Source organism: Sander vitreus, chromosome 4 (genome assembly GCF_031162955.1).
Source record: "Sander vitreus isolate 19-12246 chromosome 4, sanVit1, whole genome shotgun sequence".
Taxonomy (NCBI): Eukaryota; Metazoa; Chordata; class Actinopteri; order Perciformes; family Percidae; genus Sander; species Sander vitreus.
Genome location: NC_135858.1, coordinates 30935405 through 30956484, shown reverse-complemented (window position 1 = coordinate 30956484; position 21080 = coordinate 30935405). Strand labels below are relative to the sequence as shown.

The following is a 21080-nucleotide window of genomic DNA, read 5'->3' as shown; positions in this document are numbered from 1 at the left end:
GTGTGTGTGTTCTCATCTCTTGACATGTTGGCATCTCTTGTGTGTGGTATCCAATTAAAAATATAGTTTGTGCTACAAGTGATGCTTCTTTCAAATATTAGAATAGGTAATTCCTATTATCAGATAACTACAACATCTGTTGGTTTAATTCAAAATACATGAGACAATCTAACAGAAACTCTTAATAATCAACCTGATTTATCCATAAAATCATCTAGCTATTCAAGCATTTCATTTAGAACCAACACCATTTTTTCCCCTTTTCAAAGCTCTGTCTGTAAAATACTAAACTGTGACCAGTGGTGGAAGAAGTATTCAGATCCTTTACTTGAGTAAAAGTACTAATACCACCCTGTAAAAATACCCTGTTACAGTAAAAGTCCGTCATTGAAAATGTTACTTAAGTAAAAGTATGTAAGTATCATCAGGAAAATGTACTTAAAGTATTAAAAGTAAACGTACTCAATGCAGAAAAACCCTCCCATTTTAGAAAGTGTAAAAGATCCGAACAGTTGTGTGTTTACTGTAATGGTCTAATCATTTTAGCTGGACTTGTAGGGGTAGTTTCATTTATATTTTAATATAAACTACATGTATTTTGTGTGCAAACATCTTAATTTTTAAAGTAGCTATTTACTAAAGCTATCAGATGAATGTAGTGGAGTAAAAAGTACAATATTTTTCTCTGAAATGTAGCGGAGTAGAAGTAGAAAGTGGCATGAAAAGAAAAAAAGACTCAAGTAAAGTACAAGTACCTCAACTTTTGGATTTTAGTACAGTACTGGAGTAAATGTACTTAGTTACATTCCACCACTGACTGTGACCTGTGGCCCTGCAGTAATGGCTCGGGGACATCCGAGGATCTGTTCTGGAAGCTGGATGCTCTGCAGACCTTCATCAGAGACCTCCACTGGCCAGAGGAGGAGTTTGGCAAACACCTGGAGACCCGACTCAAGCTGATGTCCAGTGACATGATCGAATCGTGTGTAAAACGGTAAGATCACCACATCACCACCCACCCAGACAAAAATCAAGAAAAGAAGACACAGTAACTACAATATTCAAGACCATTCAAGAAAATAGTTACAAAAATAGACAATAAACCATATAAACATAAATGACAACACTAAAGCCCATCATACACGTCTCTCCCCAATACAAAACTTCCTAGGAGCCTAGCCATCTCACAAGCCCACTCCTGGATTGACGGAACCCCTTCATTCCTCCGTCCTCTTAAAATGATTTGTAATAGCTTCTTAGGCTATGGTCACACTTGGCGTCTTTTTTTAAGCTGCCAGTGTCTGTTTTACATTCTAATCCTATGGAGTAAACCGTGTTTTCAAAAAAGTCCTGAGCGCTTTTTTAAACGCCTCCGCCAACTTCTTTTTTGCAGCTCGGAGCGTCTTTTGAAGTTGAAAGTAGTTTAACTTTTCTGAAAAAAAAAGCCCTACGTCAAGCACTTTTTTGACAGCTGACCGATGACTTCACCTTCATCATTTTCATAACAACTAGAAAAAATGGAGTTGGAGCACAACGAGTTATATGGTATTGTTTTATGTAACGTTAGCAGCACCGCTAGCTATCACTCCATCGCTTTGTTTTATCTTGACGTTAGCACAGCTCCAGCTAGGATACTGTAGCAGTAGCTGTTGTTATCTCGGCTGCTTTATGGAATAAAAACGCTGCCAGCTTTTTTTCTTCACTACAAAAGCGCCCTAGTCAACTTTTTCTTGTCAGAAAAGACGCCAAGTGTGAACATAGCATGGGGTGCTTATTTACTCTGTTTTGGATTGACCCTTCTCCCATAACAAATAATCTTGGGCTGAATAGAACCTGGGTCCCTGCAGTCCAACATAGGTTATCATGTATCCCAGTCCAAAAATCCTGGACTTTATATCACCTCGGTATTTGTAAAATCCTGGCTACGGCCCTGTTCATTCCTTTTCCTTCTCTAAAGGACACGGGCAGCGTTTGAGGCCAAGCTTCAGAAGAGCAGCCGGGCCACAGACTTCCGCGTGCCACAGTCCATCTGCACCATGTTCAACGTCATGGTGGATGCCAAGGTCCAGTCAGCCAAGCTGTGTGCCATGGACCTGGGGCAGGAGGTAGGCGATGCGCAATAGGTCTTGGAAAGTAAGCTTCTTTAACCCTCAGGTAATCTTTCCATCGTGAAAATCAACAACACATGCCGCTTTTTCAGTGTTTAGCGCTTTTTTTCACATCATGTATTAACACCACTAACACCAACTTATTACCACTTTTACACAAATTTTAGAAACTCATGGTCAATAAACTAATTCAAAACTAATTGTTGAGTTAAAAAGCAGAAATGATGAATTATTTAGACTAATATTAAAAGCTGGATAATCACAGACTGGTATATGTCAACGTTCAGTCAGGATAGTGTTTCGAAACCATTTCAATAGTTTTTTTGTCAAATTGAATGAAACCCAAATTCAACAAAAGTAGAGATCCAATCATTCATTGTACTTGCAAAGCGCGTTGTATGGAACCATCCGTGGTTTTTTTAGGGTAATTAAAATTGGGTAGTTAAAAGGAAACCCATATTTCACGGGCAAAGCTCACCTGGCAGAGCGCGCGCCCGCATAAAGAGGCTTAGTCCTCGACGCAGCGGCCGCATTCTGCTGCTTTTCTCCCTCCTCTGTGTCTTGTGAAAGTTTGTCAGAGACTGGGTAAGTGTGGCTTATTAACGAATTCAATTGAAATCTCACCCTCCAGTTCCCAAATGTATAATTAGTCATCAGTTTTGCCTGTCTGTCTTCCTCCACTTGAATTGTTTGGATTCCATTAGCATATGTGTAGATAGTATTGAATATACATGGGGTAGAAGTGAGAGATCTCATATTTCACAGAATCTCGAGACTGATACCAATTGCTGACAATGAATTAATTATTGCTAATTCCTTCAGTGTTCTGTTGGTGCTACACGGCTAAACAAAAGGATTCCTCGCACTGATTCTGCGTCGGGGTTCCCATGACAGCAGGAGTCAGCATCCCAAAGTCCTTCCCTGGGCTCGGCTTCATAGCAGAACCAATTCAAATCATCAAATCATAACAAGAGTTATCTCAGGGCACTTGACAGATAGAATAGGTCTAGACCACACTCTATAATATACAAAGACCCATTAATTCTAGTAATACCCCCAAGAGCAAGCATTTAGCGCGACAGTAGCAAGGAAAAACTCCCTTTTTAGGGAGAAACCTCGGTGGTGAGAAAAACTTCCTTTAAGGGAGGGTGGTAGGCGGTGTCTGACGGTGCCAGTTGGGTGTGTGATGAACAGGAGGGGCTTTGGGATGATTAGAAAGCACTTCATTCATTTACATGCAACAAGAAAAAAAAGTAATAAATAAATAAATAGTGTAATTCATCAATAATTAGGCCAAAATTTAAACAAAGGCTATTTAAACAAACACCTAAAACAATAAATGAATAAATAGTTAATGCAATGGATGAAAATAATGGAAAAAATATAAAAGATCTCCATTTTGCAACTTGACATTGTTCTAGTAATGAGTGCTGTGCTCTAGTAACGTGTGTTGGTTCATCTTCTTGAATCCTCTCATTCTTAGAAAAAAACGATTGATTCATAATGACTTTTGATTGCAAATGAAAACCAAGTCCGTACAGTATTTATGTAGTGTTAACAGAGTTTTAACATTTCCAAATTTTACTGTACAATTAATTGTCTCAGAAGTGATTGCGATTAACAATATACTTGTCTCTTTCAGTCAAATTTCAAAATATTTATTTATGTGTTACTTTTTGAAATTAATAGTTTTGAATACATGTTTTGGTTATATCACTGTTATATGACCCAGATAATATTACAACACAAGTAAGTGGCCTATGAAGTAAACCACGCCTCTTTATTATCATAAAACATTGTGTTTTTTCCTGACAATTACCATTAAGAGTAATACCCCTTAGGACCTTTATGGTTAATGTCAGCAATTAATGCGGTTAAACAAAGAAATGGCGATTATGTTCATGTAAAAAATGTGTTTAGACCAGTGGTTCCCAACCTTTTTTCCTTGGCGCCCCCCCTACTCATGTCTAAGAAAATCAGATGAGAGACAAACCAGTGTGCCAATCGTGTGATCTCCCTCCTCTCTGTGGGCTGGTCAGCCAAAGACCAAGGATGTGAATGGCCAGTGTTCACATGAAAGACACACAAATGGGCCAATCATAAGATCTCTCTTCTCTCTATGGGACGATAAAACTAAAACAAAACTTCCCAATGACGTGCAGCACATGTAGCCCACACAAATAGACCGGCCCACCGGGAAATGTCCCGGTTCTCCCGATGATGGCCAATCCATGCCTGGGCTAATGAGACAGTGCTCTCTGTCAGCCTTATACGTAGCCATCTGCCTCATGATGTGGAGTACAAAAACACACTTCATTTATAAACAATACAAAGAAATAGAAAACAACACAGTTTCAGTATTGCTGGTCGGCAAAAGACCAGTTAAAGGAGCTGCACGCCATTCATTATTTGTTAATAATCTGCATGCTGCTGTCACATGAATGGCAACAGCAGATTGGTGTTGTTTCCTTCCTAATAAAATATATCAGAGTTTGATGTGGCAGCGTGGGCGCTAATGTTCAAAATCAAGACCACATTTCCCTTAAAAATCCCAGTTCATTCCCAAGAACGTATTGCTGGTCTCCCAAGTCTGAAATTGTTCAAGAAAATCTGGAAGAACCAGTGTTTAGCCAGAAAGATTCACATTTCCTGGTCACACATTGTAGTCACACATTGTAGACTGGTAGACATGTACATTCTCCTCAGCAGCAGTGGTCTCATTTCCTTATATTTACATGTATTTCTCAGAAAATAATTTCATGATATATTGTATTACCAATGGGCAATGACGTGTTGTAAAAATGTAAATAGCAAGGAGCCATAACTATTTCCAGCAAAAGTTATACTTCTGACTTCCAAACTCTTAACTATCTAACACTTTAAAGTAGAGATGTCAAATCAAGGTTTGAGTCGATCTGAGTCATTTCACACGGCCAATATCCAGTCTTATCCATTTCTTATACAGTTGAGGACACAGCTGCTCAGTGTACACTCAAACAAGCTGAAAGTGTTACATTCAAGCCATTGTGAAATGAGTTGATTAAAAGCTAATTAAGACTATCAGCTCCACACAACTCTTTCTGTATTTCTCAGTATGGCATGTTTAGAAGATTGTGTCGTCTGGCGACTTTCGCGGACAGAAGCTCGAGTGAAGATAATTACCTCTTCTGAAGAGTCCATCACGTTTTTTTAGCCCTACTTGGCTACTAGCAACTGTGTGGAAGAGGGCTGGGGGTGGTGCGTGGTCACGGAAGGCTTGTATCATGTGGACGCGCCAACAGTGTTGTTGTCATTACTTAGAATTCCTCATGGGGCGACTAGAAACTACGCACTATAGCTTTAAGCCACTAAATTTGGCACATTTGTTTAAGTAGCTACTTGATCCAGATACTGAAGGACTTTCTTTGGCTAAGTACAGAGAGCTCCCAAAGCTGACAATTTGAATTCATCAAGTTACTCATAGAATTAATGTTATTTACATCTGATATGATCTCCTGCCAGCTATACTGGTTATTGTATTCAATTCACTTCAATTTTATTTATAGTGTCAAATCATACCAAGGAGTTATCTCAAGACACTTTACAGAAGGTCTAGACCACACTCTATGATTCTCTTAACCCTCATGTTGTCCTTGGGTCAAATTTGATCCGTTTTCAACGTTTTTTTAATATCAGAAAATATGGGACGTTGATAAAGGGCAGTAAATGCTAAAACATGACAAAATGTTAAAAAAAGCAAAAAATAAGCACCCAAAATATTGAAAAAGTGACAAAAAGCTGAAAAAAAAAGTCTGAAAAAGCGATTAAAATGTTGAAAGAAGTGACCAAAACAATGGAAAAAAACACTAAAATGTAAAATACAAAACTTGTGACTGAAACATTGAGATAGGGACAACAAAAGTGTTTTTTTCACGGTTGACGGGAAGACAACACAAGGGTTAATAAACATCATGGTAACGATGTGATTAGCAACATTTTATTGTGATAGCGTAACTATTACAGCCAAATTTGCCCATGGTAAAAGCTGAATTCAGTACAAATGTATATAGGTCAATGTAAGTCCAGTGTTTTCCTTTAATGTCACTTGATGGTGGGGGTACTAAGTGTGGATGAGAGGAGTAACATGTTTCTTTTTCCTTTCTCTGCAGAGACAATACCATTCCCAAATTGACAATCTGATTGAAGAGACGGTGAAGGAGATGATAACCCTGCTAGTAGCAAAGGTACAAAATACTGTTGTGTCTGTGTATTGTATCGTTGTGTTCTGCCGTTATCATTGTGTTCTGCCGACAGCAGCTCTGTTCTGCTCTCTGTTCTGTTCACAGTAGAGGTGTGACGAGATCTCGTCAAGGTAAAAAGTGTCTCGCGATATCAGTACACAAGTGCAGAGCAGCAGCCTTGAAATTAGCATAGAAGATCCTCCGCCCTTTCTCCAAAGTTGACTCTGAGTTTACTTTTGCAGAAAAAAGCTGCCTGTAAAACCCAGCGTTCTCTCTCTCTCTCTCTCTCTCTCTCTCTCTCTCTCTCCCTCTCTCTCCCCCTCTCTTGGCTGAGACACGCGTTCACTGTGGCGATGTCTCGCGTAGACCACTCTCTTTCTCTGTTAAAATGAGTCGGGAAGTGGACATCTGTTGAGTGTTTGATGGTAATTTTTTGTGCTTTAGAACGTAATCAATGTGAAACAATAGTAAAATAAGCGTTATTTCTCTCTTTCTACTGTACAATGACAAATTAAAGTACAAAACATTTGGTCTCAACTGGTCTCAACTACTGCCAGAAAACACTTAGTTATGTTGTAACCTTTGTTCTCTGAGTGAAGAGACTCTCTCTCCACCATACATATGGAACAAGTTACAGTGTAACTGTTAGTTATACAGGAGAGAAGCCAGCCATTTGAGTTTGTGGCAAAACCATTCAGTCCTGGTTTTTCATTTTATGACTTTCGATTGAATAAAGGACTATTTTTCCAGTCTTATTTCTTCATTTAAGTTTTCAGTAATATATTGTAAAAATCTTGTCTCGTCTCGATCTCGTGAACCCAGTCTCATCTCTCTTTTGAGATTTGCCGAACCATGCTTAAACAGCTAGCAACTGCCACTCGGCTCCACAGCGCTCACCGGTGGTCTCTCAGTTTCGTACGATATCATACAGACCCATTCATGAGAATGCTTTGACTAGATTTGAGCTAATCTTGGTTGTTCTTCTCTTCTTTCTCAGTTTATGGTCATCCTAGAGAGTGTGTTGGCCAAGCTCTCCCGATATGATGAGGGAACACTCTTCTCTTCCTTCCTGTCTTTCACAGTAAGTAGCACATGAACATTCTTCCAACACCATCGCCCTTTTCTTTCTCGAACCCATTCCAGCAGACACTCGTCAGCTTCATTGTTGGGGATTGCTTACATGAAGGTAAATATGGTGCAAAATGTGAGAGCTTGTAGAATACGATGTGAAACCTTGCAGAACAAAAAATCTGAACTTGTATGTTAAAATTTGCACTTGAATTTGAAGTCACACAAAGAAAAAAAACACGTGAGCTTGTAAAAAAAATCTTGAGATTGCAGTCATAGAAAATGTTCACACACCTGTATTCTGAATGTGAAGTCACAGAAAAAATATTCACAAATGTGTAGATTGATATTTACATGACCACAATGACAGCTGCAAACTTGTAACGCAACATTTACTCATATACTTTTTTTCTTTTACTCGGGTTCATTTTCCATCACAACCACAACTCAGTGATTACAACCCCTGGAATCTGTCACTCCAACTTCACAAATGTGCTCTCTTGCATCACGAAGTGGCGAATCGGCGAGCCTTGACTTTTGGCGATACATGTAGTGCAAAACTAATTTGTACCTGTGGACTTAGGCAGTGGATTGAATTTGGGAGTGCACTTTTGCAATTGAAATCACCACATGAGTCACTGTTGCCACTTCAGCAGGCACTAAACTCCAGGCTGCCCAGTGTCAGCGCGGCAGCCTTTGTTCTGCGCCGCCGCTGGAGTCCCGACTGTTTCTTACCCACTTCTCTCTCCTTTGTGTCAAGGTGAAAGCTGCCTCCAAGTACGTGGATGTACCTGTAAGTGAGACTTCATCTTTTTGTCTATCTCTTTTATGTGTGTATACTTAAAGGTCAAACATCCCAATCATCCCATTAATCAACTCTGTCTCCTATAAAATACATTAACTCATTAACTACATTAATGGTGGAATGAGCTCCCTATTGACATCAGGGCAGCTGAAAGCCTACACATTTCCCACCGCAGGCTGAAAACACATCTCCTACTGTACCTTGGATAAAAAAAACAGTTGCACTTTGTGTGCCGGGTTTTTCCTGGCTCAGATTGGGTCCGGGGGGGGGGGGGCGGACATGTCTGTGTTACCTTATTAGACAGAAATCTTTGCATTGTCCTGTTATTTCTGACAATGTGATAAACAAAAATGCATATTGTGCTTGAGTGAATAAAACCCCAATGAATAAAACTGGTTAAAAAACTGAATATTAATATATAAATAAATCACCGGGAGAGTCCGGTACAGCCTGACTCTGGAGATAAAACTGAGATTAGCTCTCATATTCAAGTTTATGTCATGCTTGTTCAACGGTTGTTAGGTAAATTGCTCTTAAACACATTTAGAGAAACACATTTTCTTGTCATTTTGGAGCTGGTGATTTTCCTTTGGGGCTGGCTAAAACCACTTTGGGGGGTGCCAAAAATTCCTCAACACAATAAAAACCCTGACTTGTTTCTTGCTGTTTTGAGTTTGTACCTTGAAGGTTGAAAGCACTTAATTGGAAGTCACTTTGGATAAAAGTGTCAGCTAAATGACATGTAATGTCATGAGATTTGTCCGATATGATTTGAAGGAAAAGCCATGCCCTGCATCCCATGTGTTGTTAGGTTTGACTACTAAAAGACTTTGTTTTTGAAAAGTGGAAAGATGGTTTCTTTTTGTTAAAATATTAAAAGATACTTTACTAAAACACTCGTATCAACTCAAATCATGCTTTAGTTGCCAAGGACTGGATATTATAGGAAAACAAATGAAATAAACACAGGTAAAGTAAAACCATGAGAGGATGGTTTGGCTCACATTGCACTGGGATACGAACCTGAAACCAGTTTCCCTTTTCTATTTATTAAATTAAGAACTGATTTTGAATCACAGTTGAATTGTGAGACTCCCAAAGATTCCCACCCCTATATCTAGTGGTGGTCTGGTCCACTTTGTGATCAGATCTCAGATTGGATGAATCCAATCCATACATCCAGTTTGGCCACATACTTCAAAAACAAATCCTTATCATATGGAAGCAGAAAAGATGACTGCTCACCGATATAAAAAAGAAAATGCCGGTTTGGAAATATTCTTGAAAATTAGCTTTGGGGGTGCCTGGGAAGCTCACCTGGTAGAGTGGGTGCCCATACACAGAGGCTCAGTCTTTGACGCAGCGGCCGCAGGTTCAATTCCGACCCGTGGCCCTTTGCTACAAGTCATTCCCCCTCACTCTCCCCCTTCATGTCTAAGCTGTCCTGTCACAAATAAAGTAAAACTAAAATGCCAAAAAAAATGATCTTAAAAAAAAATGGCTTTGGAATTTTTTATGAGGAAGTCAATGTATTCAACACATTGAATATCTCAAAGATGCACACAACATGTGGAAACCGTGATAGAGTAAACATCATTGTGTTATGTGTTCATGGTATCATTAATACAGCTGTAAATGGAGTATGCACTTAACATTTGGCACAACACAAAACAGCAGTTTAAAGATCCCTATATATATATAAATGGTTCTTCATTATGTTATTGTTATTGTTATTATGTTAAAAAAATACTGGCAAATTGCACCTATGCACCTAAAATATATTTGCTCATTTAAACAAGTTATGTGACGATAACTTTGAGGAGACGGAGTTGGTAAATTGGTAAATTGAATGACTATCATTTGTTATAATGCAAACTAAATGCAATTGAAAGTCCCTCAAGTGGTTAAACCTCTTTATCATTCATGTAGAGGTGAACTGACAACCATAAACAACATTTATAACTTGCCATTGGTCTATTTTACATTCCACTACAATCTTCAAATGGATAAGAAGGATAAGAATGAAGGCTTTCTGTTCCCCAGTAATGCGCGCGTGTTTGTTTCTTGTGTACAAATATTTGACCATGCTTTCAATATTTCCACATCGAATGTCCATCCATATGCATGTGGCCAGACACTGACAGGCAGCCATGCCTCGTCCCTCGCTCTCAGTACACATTGTGAGTCCATGTTGTACAACACATGCCCATCCTGCTGTTAGGGTGGCGGTATGTGTGTGTATGTGTGTGTCTGTGTGTGCGTGTGTGTGTGTGTGTCTGTGCGTGTGCTTATGTGTGTGTACGCATCAGATCTGTATGAGCTGCCAACACATCTCCGTAGCAACTTGCCAAATTTCAGATGAATGCCTTGTCAGTGAATGTGACGAGGCACTGTGTACACTAGCAGGGGTCACAGTTTCCAGCCCAGCACGCTAATTGTGTCCTTAATGTACAAAATTAGAGTATCACTTGTAAAAAAGACACTCATTTACACATTGTAAGTGTCATTGCAGATGTGTTAACTAAGTTTAGTAGCAGTTAGCGCTCAGTTCTTTGCGTGACTTTTCAAATGCGAATGAGTTGGAGAAAAAAGAGGGCGAAACAGAGACCAAAAAGATTGAACTTATCTTGAAAATGTAAGATATGTTGATGTAAGAGAGAGAACTAAGGCACTGGTTACAAACGCTTTATCCTCAGTGAATGCTTTAGATGTCAGATTGGCAGGGCTCCTACCAATCTGCTCTCCCCATCAAACCAACTGACATCTCCAGTGCCCCTGTTCACTTTGCACATGCCCAGACTGGGAGTGTTGGTTCACAGCCGAGCTCAGCTCTCTGACAAGAGCTGACTGCATCCGTGTAAATGAAACACTTCTTTGGAAATTCAAACATTCCTTTTCGCCAAATAACTGAACATTTAAGGGGAGATACTACATGTAAAACCATCATTTTTCAATTTTGAGTTTTTGGGCTATTCTGCTTCCATAGCATGTGTTCTTTCGGACTATTGGGAGAAAAAAAAAACATCCACAATACACATACCTACCCCACTTTGTCTATTGTGGTGGATTAATGAGGACTATGGTTAACTGCTCCTCAGATCACTGCAGGGTAAATCCAGGCAGTTAGCTAGACGATCTGTCCAATCTGAGTTATCTCTCGCACAACTAAAACTAAAAAGTAAGGACATTTGTGTTTGGTAGATAATTTATCTAATATAGTTAATATAGATAATAACCGGCTTTTTGGCAATAAATCTCATACTGTTGGAAAGCCGGTTTAGTTCCCTTTCAAATGGTGCCCCATTTGTAAGGAACATGCATTTGTAGGATGAGCAGCAGCGCTGAGTATGTGGGTTGCGCCCATGAAAAATTTGCCAAATCTTCTTGCCAGTGCCAAACAGCTTATTCTGCCATTGACTCGTTTGGTGTTTGGTGGATTAGATGATTCTGGCTACGGCAGTTGGATCATAGGGTCAAAGGAGGGTCTGGCAAAGCGAGACTAGCGGAACACCAATGTCTTTACAATTCATCCTGAGGTGAACATGGCAATTTCATGGCAATCCATCCAATATTTAATACAATTTTTTACACAAAGGCATGACAGGTGGAGCCAGAGATAAAAATCAGGGAATCGCCAAACATCAGGACATCAGAAGTGTCAAACTCAGTCTCACTAAGGGCGAAATAAGAATCACATCAAGAGCCAGACATGAATTATTGACATGCTTTTGGTTGTATTATTGCATATACATTGGTTTGGTTTGGTTTGGTTTATTGGTTTTCACACATTCATAAAAAAAGAAAAATCACAATACAACATAAATCACAACATATCTCTTTCACATATAAAAAGAAAGAGTGTGTGCTGGAGAGGTCAGAAACCCGTGGGGGGCTTACAGCGAAACCTCACCAGGTTACTAAAACCTAATTTACAGAAAAAAACTAATGAAATGAAATAAAAGGACATGAAATAAACTCAATATGGTCGAAATTAGAATGAGAAAAATAATAACAGCAATAATTACAGGAGAAGAGTTCAAAAAGATGGTAAATAATTTCAATAGTTGCCAGACAGGAGGCTGGATATACACTGAGTACAATTTTTCTTTTAGTTTTCTTTTGTATACAGGTAAGGAGGATGAGCTGCATGTCAGGTGTATGTACGTATTCCATTGTAAAACATGAACCTCCAGTAGAGCAGTTTTAAGGCTGAAAACTCTGTCTGAACTAACATATGTATTCTGTATCAGCTTGTTCCAGCTTTTTAATTGAAGCTATATGACGTTCATTCACCATTCCATCAAATGCAAATATGCTACATATCTTATACTTTTTCAGCCAGACATGTTTGGTATCTTTGGCATCTCCACTACGATTCACAATAAAGTTATGGGTTTTGACTGACTGACCACTAACTGCGTGTTTAGGGGTTAACTTTATCCACTTTGAAGAAAGTGATTTAAAGCGTAACTCTCGCCAAAATGCAACCTAGGGTCTTTTTGTGAATGTAACCGAGTCAAACTTTCGTTTAAAAGCATATTTAGGACAGAAGCGCCACTTTTAAGATGTACCGTATTTTTATTTTTTGGTCAAATGGCCTTTTGAATGGGAGAGCTAGGGGCACTTTTATGCTAGCCTCAAAATAGCTATTTTTAAAACACTAAGAAGGCTCGACACAACATGAAACTTTGCTTGAAGTATCACCAGGGGCTTCGAGTTCATGTGTAGAGCCCCTGGTGATACTTGGAGCAAAGTTTCATGCTGTGTCGAGCCTTCTTAGTGTTTTAAAAATAGCTATTTTGAGGCTAGCATAAAAGTGCCCCTATTACTCCCATTCAAAAGGCCATTTGACCAAAAAACGAAAATACGGTAAATCTTAAAAGTGGCGCTTCTGTCCTAAATATGCTTTTAAACGAAAGTTTGACTCGGGTAGATTCACAAAAAGACCCTAGGTTGCATTTTGGCGAGAGTTACGCTTTAACTGATTTCCCATAGCTTTTTGTGGCGATTTGCTTCAAAGGGAATATTTATATGTTTGTATGTGTTTAGCAAATATAATTTCAGTTGAACAGTTGGCTGAGCAATGGCATGTTCTTTTTTTCCTCACCCTTTTGCAGAAGCCTGGGATGGATGTGGCTGACGGTTACGTGACGTTTGTTCGTCACTCCCAGGACATGCTGCGGGAGAAGGTCAACGAGGAGGTGTACGTAGAGCGACTATTTGATGTAAGTGAACGACACAGCGCCTCGCCCTGGAACATCTCATGATAATTTGAGTAATTGGAACTTATGATTCTTATCACATTTTTCCACAATAATTGATTTTCCAAAATGCATGTACCACAATTGATGATGTCGAAGAAAACTAGGCTATGGAGTAACAACTGGGCATGTTAAAGGAAAGGAGCAATACATGATATTATATACTATACAACATCACAGTAAAAAGTAACTAAATAAAGTAAATTAAACATTCTAAAAGGTTTTTTTGACTGGATCATAATAACCAAATGGAAATATTTTAGATGTTTTTTTCATATTGTATATTTATTCTGCTACATTTGGTATCTTGTATCCAAGGGAGTAACTTAGGGTTTAACATTGAAAGGGTTTAGATCTCCACTTTTGAGGAAAATTGAAATTTTGAACGTCAAACACTTGCTTTCTGGTGAAATTTTCTGCATCAATTTAAGGAGCAAATGTCTTTACTTATGTAAAGGAAATCATAATAGGTTTTTGGGGGCGTTGCACTGGCTAGTTTTGATTATTGGTGGGGGTTGTAACCAGGGCTTTTAAATTGACACCCGCCAACCCTTCAAATGCCGAAATTAACGTTGGCTGGTAACATTGTAAAGTTACTAGCCAATTTGGCCGGTGATGAAAGCAGCAAACAAAACTGCGTCTGTTTGAATTGTCCGGCGGCGGAAATTTTGCCAGATTGTTCTGATTTCCGCCAAGAAATTTGGGCAGTTTTGTGTGTTTGGCTTGGAAAAGTAATCTTTATCTGGCAACACTGCTCGTAGTACTAATACTAATACTCTTTTATGTTGTGACGTGTCGTACAACCGTTGTCTACGTGTCTAGCATGCGGTATTGATTAAATTAAGTTGTAAAGTTATTCAAATTTGTTGAAATTAGTAGAAATGTGGCTAGTGGAAAATCTGATTGGCTGGTAAATTTAAAAATGTACTAGCCATGTTGGCTGGTGATTAAAAAAAAGTTAATTTAAAACCATGGTTAAAGCCTATGCTTGTATCTCTGCTACTATGTAAAATTTAATTTTGTTATGATGGACCTGCACGTGAGTGAGTCTAGAAAGTTTTAAAAATGTTAATGCTGCTTGCGGTGCTCGGTGTCTGTCTTTCAGCCAACGTCTCTTGCAGACTTGTGTCTTTTTGGCTCCTTGCAAGTCACTTTGTGAAGCTGCCCGTGCTTAGTGTGTCTCTCCATAGCTGACGAACTGTAATCAACTCAAAGCTGTAATCAACTTGCAAAACAGTCCCATGAAACTGTTTGCCTCCATTACATGAGATGAGGTCAAGTAACACCAAAACAATTAGTAAATCTCTAAGCCTGGCGGCTGAGCCTCCTCTCGGCTCAAACTGGAGGATTTCTCCTGGAAATGTGCTACGACAATCACTCAGCTCTGGGATGAGTTGCATCTCTGCTTCTCTTTTCAGACGTACTGCTCCTCGCCGTTTACGCCTTTGTCTCATGGTGTTTGTGTGCAGTTTGCGCTGATCTTGGGGAAGGATTAGCGGCGCTCTCTCTTTCTGAGTCAGCAAACAACAGTTAATCAATTGAAAAAAAGGGGCACAAAAGATCACTTTGTAAGAGGGCTTAGCAGCCACCAAACCAGGACTTTACAAACAGGTTGTCTCTCCGGCTACCTTTAACAGAAGCATTACAACTCTGGGCTTAGTGACTTGGGGATTACTCTGTGAAAAGACTGAGCTGCTATATTTGAGACATGCTCAATCTTTTTGTCATAAGGTGGTACAAAGTGTGACACACCGGCAAGGGCATAGGTTTTGTTTCAACATTGGGGGGGCACAAAATAACCAAGGGGTCCTCCACATTTAAATAAATGTAAATGTAAAAAGATATATTTAAAGGAAATTATTATTCTCCTGAATTGTTTAAAACTTTCTACATATTCAAAACATTTTTTTTTGGGGGGGGGGTTCCTCCCTTTTCTAAATATTGGGGGGGACATATCCCTTGCATCCCCCCCGAAATCTCCGCCTATGCACACCGGCCAGAGCACAAACTGGACAAAATTGCTGCTTTTTTGGAGAAAAAGTTGACAAAATGTATATTGATATTGAATCTGATTTAATAGTCCTCCTGTAGTTATTGTTCAAAACCTTCTGCATGTTCAAAACATCTAGTCTGGCATTGCCAGACCTTCCACCACAGCGCTGCGGAGGAGGGTCTGGCTAGTCCACATAGCATTCCATTCTCTGGTTTATTGGCATTTCTTTAAACCAATCAGAATCGTCTTGGGCGGCGCTACGCGCCGCACGGAGCAACGGTGCCTCTGCAAAATAGCCTTAGGAAGGAACTTGTTTTGGTGGAACATGTGTACGTTCAAAAGTTGTTTTAGTCGAGTGGGTTCTTTTACATTTTTTGAGGGGTACAAACCCACCGCTTGTAAATATTATATATATATATATATATATATATATATTATCCCCCCCAAAAAAACTACACCTATGAGCAGACGCTATGTAGAAAACAATCGGTACTGTTGTTTTGTCTTGTTTTGCTGCAAGTATTCTCATGGATGCACTGGATATTAGCTCTGGATGATAGTCCAAGGTGTGGGCTTCCAGCCAGCAGGCAGCTGGTCAGAACAGATTCAGATCTTGTAACAATCTACAACACAGTGTTCACTGCTTCACTCTCCCGTCACGCCTGTCACTATCCAGTGGTGGAATGTAACTAAGTACATTTATTCCAGTACTTAAGTACAAATGTTGAGGTACTTGTACTTTACTTGAGTATTTTCTTTTCATGCCACTTTCTACTTCTACTCCGTTACATTTCAGAGAGAAATATTTTACTTTTTACTCCACTACATTCATCTGACAGCTTTAGTTACTTACTTTACACATTTCTGCACACGAAACACGTGGTTTATAAAATCTGATGTTTTATTATAAATGAAACTAGCCAACAATATAACGGCCTACAAGTCCAGCTGACATGATTAGACCATTAAACACACAACTGTTTGGATCCTTTACACTTTCTAAAATGGGAGGATTTTACTGCATTGAGTACTTTTACTTTTAATACTTTAAGTACATTTTCCTGATGATACTTACATACTTTTACTTAAGTAACATTTTCAAAGCAGGACTTACTTGTAACAGAATATCCTTAAAGTGTGGTGTCAGTACTTTTACTGAAGAAAAGGATCTGAATACTTCTTCCACTGCTGTTACTATCTCAGAAGGACTTTGTTTTAGCTACCAGATTTGTGACAGTGTTTAGGCTATGATCTAGTACTTAAATTGCTCAAGAGAGAGGCTGAATCAGGATCTGCCTGGCTAACCCCTTTATAAATACTTTCCTGGGGGGGCACCATACTACAGTAAGGATACAGTAATCTGGAATTACTGCACAGACAATAATCTGGAATCTCCAAGTGAACAGGATCTCACAAACATGTTTTCTTCGACTCTGAATCTTAGCCAAAATCAAGTCCTATCTTAACTTGACAGATCTTTAAAAAAACATGTATGCCCTTATCTCCTCTTGTTGGACTTAACTTTATCCAGGGCTCAGACGCAAGGCAGTCTCCGTTAAGATAACCCAAAACACTTTCTCAGTTCCAATTCTGTGTTTTCATTCATTTCTTTATTTACCAAATTGGTTCTGTCTGTGGTGATAATGTATGCTCTAAGTGAATTGTCTATCCAACAAGACATTGGATAGACAACAGATTGTACCTGGACGTATTGGTGCTTGAGTTCCTTGAACCGCTTACTATTCCTTTCAAAATATATTTTAGGTTTTGAACATTATGTCTTCAATCCTGATGTGTTGTGTGCAAGCATTTGTAAATAAGACAAGAATGATCCATAATTTTGGTTTGGGCAAACTTGTATGTAAAGAAGACATTAACATTTTAGAAATGGGTTAATTGACTAAATGTCAAAAGCCAGCTCACAGTCACCTATTGGTGGCTGAACACAACTACCGACTGCAGCTGATATGATGGAGCTCTGTAACCGGCCTCACTTAGTAGCGGCTTAAAACATCTACCAACTGACCTTAAAAAAGAATAGGAAAATAATGTATATTGAGGCCTTTATATATATGGACCCTTTCGCGTTTCGTATCATGTCAGTCTGTAACTATGTGGTTTGTCCAAGCGGTGTTGCATGATATGATTAACCTTAAACTGACTCCTAACGTCCTTTTGTCCAATCACATTTTGTCTTTTGTCACATTTTCAAAACTCTAAACAAAATTATCCCACGATGGGTCTGTTCATGCCAGACCATTAACCCATTTCTAAAATGTTAATGTTTTCTTTACATACAAGTTTGCCCAAACCAAAATTATGGATCGTTCTTGTCTTATTTACAAATGCTTGCACACAACACATCAGGATTGAAGACATAATGTTCAAAACCTAAAATATATTTTGAAAGGAATAGTGATAGTCCAAGGAACTTAGGCACCAATACGTCCAGGTACAGTTTGTTGTCTATCCAATGTCTTGTTCTATAGTGAGTTTTATAATTTGTTACTCTACATGTAAACATGGGTTACAGTACTGATACTGTGTTGGATAATTCTGAGAATCATGGAGTTGGAGGCTAATTACAGTAAGTTACCAAGTAACGCATTATTGTAATCAGATTATATTTGTCCTTACACACAGTTATGTAATGCATTACTGTTGATAACTCAATAATCACATTACAGTTACTTATCAAATAATGATAGCGTTTCTTGCGTTACACGTTCTTCAAACATAACGTGAGGAGAGAATAACAAATCAGACGTCCGTTTTCTTCCGTCACATGTTTGCGTAACACCATAACACTTTGAGTAGACGAAAAACAAAAATGTCAGAGCCACCGCTTAAGACATCTTTTGAGGGGTGGAGGTATGCCCATTACTTTAAAGTATTTGTGCTCAGGCCACAAACACCTCTCCACCACCACGAACACAACATCCAATTTAAGCTAGTTGCTAAAGTGTCCGAGTGACGCCGAGGCGGATGAGAAGAGCATGTTGCCAACACCAGCCAATCAGCCAAGACTGTATTCAACAGCAGATAAACAAATCAGAGATAAGTGGGCTTGTGGAGGAAATGTTGCCTGTTTGGACAGTGGAATCACAGTCTTTCTGAAACATACTGCGCAAAATACAGGTGATGAAGAGCGGACGGTCGCCAGTTCTTCTTGACAAATGTTGTGCTGATGTTCACAACTTTTTTGTCAGCTCTGATGTATTAAAGAGCATAAAAGAGAGATCTTGTGTTATGTCCTCATTATAATAAGGGTTTGTATTGATCTGGGCATACATGAGGTTTAACTTTATATTGTTATTTGGCAAGTAAGTTAAGGTGCATCTCAGGTGATGTTACAGAGTAATCCAAAAGTAATGTAACTAGTAGTGTAACTAGTTACTTTCAGCAATGAGTAATGTAGCAAAGTAAGGCATTACTTTTTTTAAAAGTAAGTAGTAATGTGTAATCCATTACCTTTTGAGTAACAACCCCAACACTGAATAGGATCATTTAATAAATAATAAAAAGTTTAATCCAGCAGCTATAATTATTTTTTATTCTAATGAAGGTTGAAGTGTTGATGAGACTGACAGAGACATCATTCAGGTTGTGTAATCATGTCACCTCTTCATCCTGACTGTTTGTGTGTGTGTCTGTACGGTTGCATCTATCTGTCTGTGCCGTTGTGTTGAGTGGAGGCCTTCAGGTGTAATCCGTCTCCTCCCTGTGTGTCCTGACAGAGAGGTGCGTCGGTGCTGTATGGTTGGTGCTTGTTGCTGCGTCTTGACCCGTTGCTTTGCCATGCATCCTTTTCCTCCACAAGAGCATTTCTGCCGGGATTTGTCTCACCCTGGCTTCTCTTTGTTGTCATCCCGTATTAATTCTCCCCGCGGCGTCACCCAGGCCGACGAAGGTGTCTCTGGCTGCTCTCTGCAGCTCTGTTGTGCTTTTCTTGTCACTCCACCATTTTTTTTTCTTTTATCTACTTCTCTCTCTTTCCTGTTTGTTTTTTTATGGTGGTGACTTACAAGATGGGACATTAGTGCTTGACACTAGGCTTAAAGGCAGAGTAGTTTTTCCTTTGTGTCAGATTTTTTTATATCATTCATCCGGAATCAAACTAGTTGCATGCCTTTAAGGTTATTGCACACTGAGTCCAAAATAAATACAACCTCACGTAATTTAATCACATTTACATACTTCCTCCACAGCGGAGGAGGGTCTAGCTAGTCCACACAGCATTCCGGGATTGAAGAAAAACGTGCTCTGGTTTATTGGCATTTCTTTAAACCAATCACAATTGTCATGGGCGGCGCTAAGCGCCCGACAGAGCCATGGCGCCACTGCAAAAAAGCCTCAGGAAGGAACTTGTTTTGGTGCTCGTTCTAAGGTTGTTTTAGTTGTGCAACAGAAAACTCCGATTGGACAGATAGTCTAGCTAGCTGTCTGGATTTACCCTGCAGAGATCTGAGGAGCAGTTAACCATAGTCCTCACAAATCCACCAGAGTTTAGAACGCCAACACAAAGTAAGAGGAAGGTAACGGATATCCAACCTAAAAGAGGTTCATCCGGCAGAATTTCTTTCAGCACCGGAGCAATCCTGGAAGTGGAACGTCATGGATGTAGACTATAGACATAGTGAATAGGTAAAGCAAATGTTATTGAGGCCCCACAAGTTAGAGTGTTACGGGCCACCAAAGCAGATACCCCAGTGTGTGTGTGTGTGTGTGTGTGTGTGTGTGTGTGTGTGTGTGTGTGTGTGTGTGTGTGTGTGTGTGTGTGTGTGTGTGTGTGTGTGTGTGTTGAGTTTGGGGGTTGTCGTCCTCTTGAAATAAGGTCAGGATGGACTCCCCTTAATCTTTGCTTTGTTAGGCGGCCCCTCCCCTCCCTTGGTGTCCTGCTGACTTCATTTATTTATCTGTTTTGTCCGTTTCCCCTGGTGAGGATTACAACAATAAGGCGGCTCATTTGATGAAACATTACGGTTTATTGGTTTTGTTTAGGTCCTTTCCTGAAATGACACTCCACCATATATTTACCGTCGACACACTTTAGGAAAGTTTGCAGTTTTGAAACAAGGTTCCCACTGTCTCCATTTTAGCAAGGCAATTGTCTATTATTTAATCTTACAATTACAATAAATTGTCATTGGGGTGAGATTTATTCAGTATTCATTTGAAAAAAATGAAAAAGATGTAAACAAAAAAGAAAGAAGAGCAAAAATAAACAGCTGAAAAGACAACAAAGTGCTTGAAAAACAATTTTCACATGTCTATATAATCCATTTGACTAGAAGGACATTTAATGATGTTTTGGTGACCTGCCAGGACACTTTTCTTTTATGCCACTTGACAAGATTAAAGTCTTTGAATTTTTCCATGGGCCAGAATGAAAGAAGTCCATCAAGTATCCCAACACCATAACAGTTGACTGTAAAGAGATTACATTTCAAATCATATCAACAAATCAAGCCCTTTAAGCACGTTTCATTTCACACATCCCTGCCAAATCTGAAGATAAACAGCAGCTTGTGTTCAGTCTGGTTACAGACAGCTAAATACAATGCAATAGAATGCAATGGAATATGATTCTGCCTTACATACAAGAAATGGAGCATAGGCTTAGCG

General features: G+C 39.2%; 1 protein-coding gene across 11 annotated transcripts in view; it reads left to right on the top strand.

The window, feature by feature from the left end:
- The window catches only part of cadpsa (Ca2+-dependent activator protein for secretion a), a 236100-nt gene that overhangs the window by 186874 nt on the left and 28146 nt on the right, over positions 1–21080 (top strand). For 10 of the 11 annotated variants that reach the window (XM_078247561.1, XM_078247563.1, XM_078247562.1 and 7 more), the window contains 6 exons: positions 839–994; positions 1958–2105; positions 6257–6331; positions 7326–7409; positions 8157–8189; positions 13319–13426. In XM_078247561.1, the coding sequence (XP_078103687.1) occupies positions 839–994; positions 1958–2105; positions 6257–6331; positions 7326–7409; positions 8157–8189; positions 13319–13426 (604 nt within the window). Of the gene's footprint in view, positions 1–838; positions 995–1957; positions 2106–2678; positions 2694–6256; positions 6332–7325; positions 7410–8156; positions 8190–13318; positions 13427–21080 lie in introns of all 11 variants that reach the window. The other variant, XM_078247560.1, reaches the window with a different exon arrangement.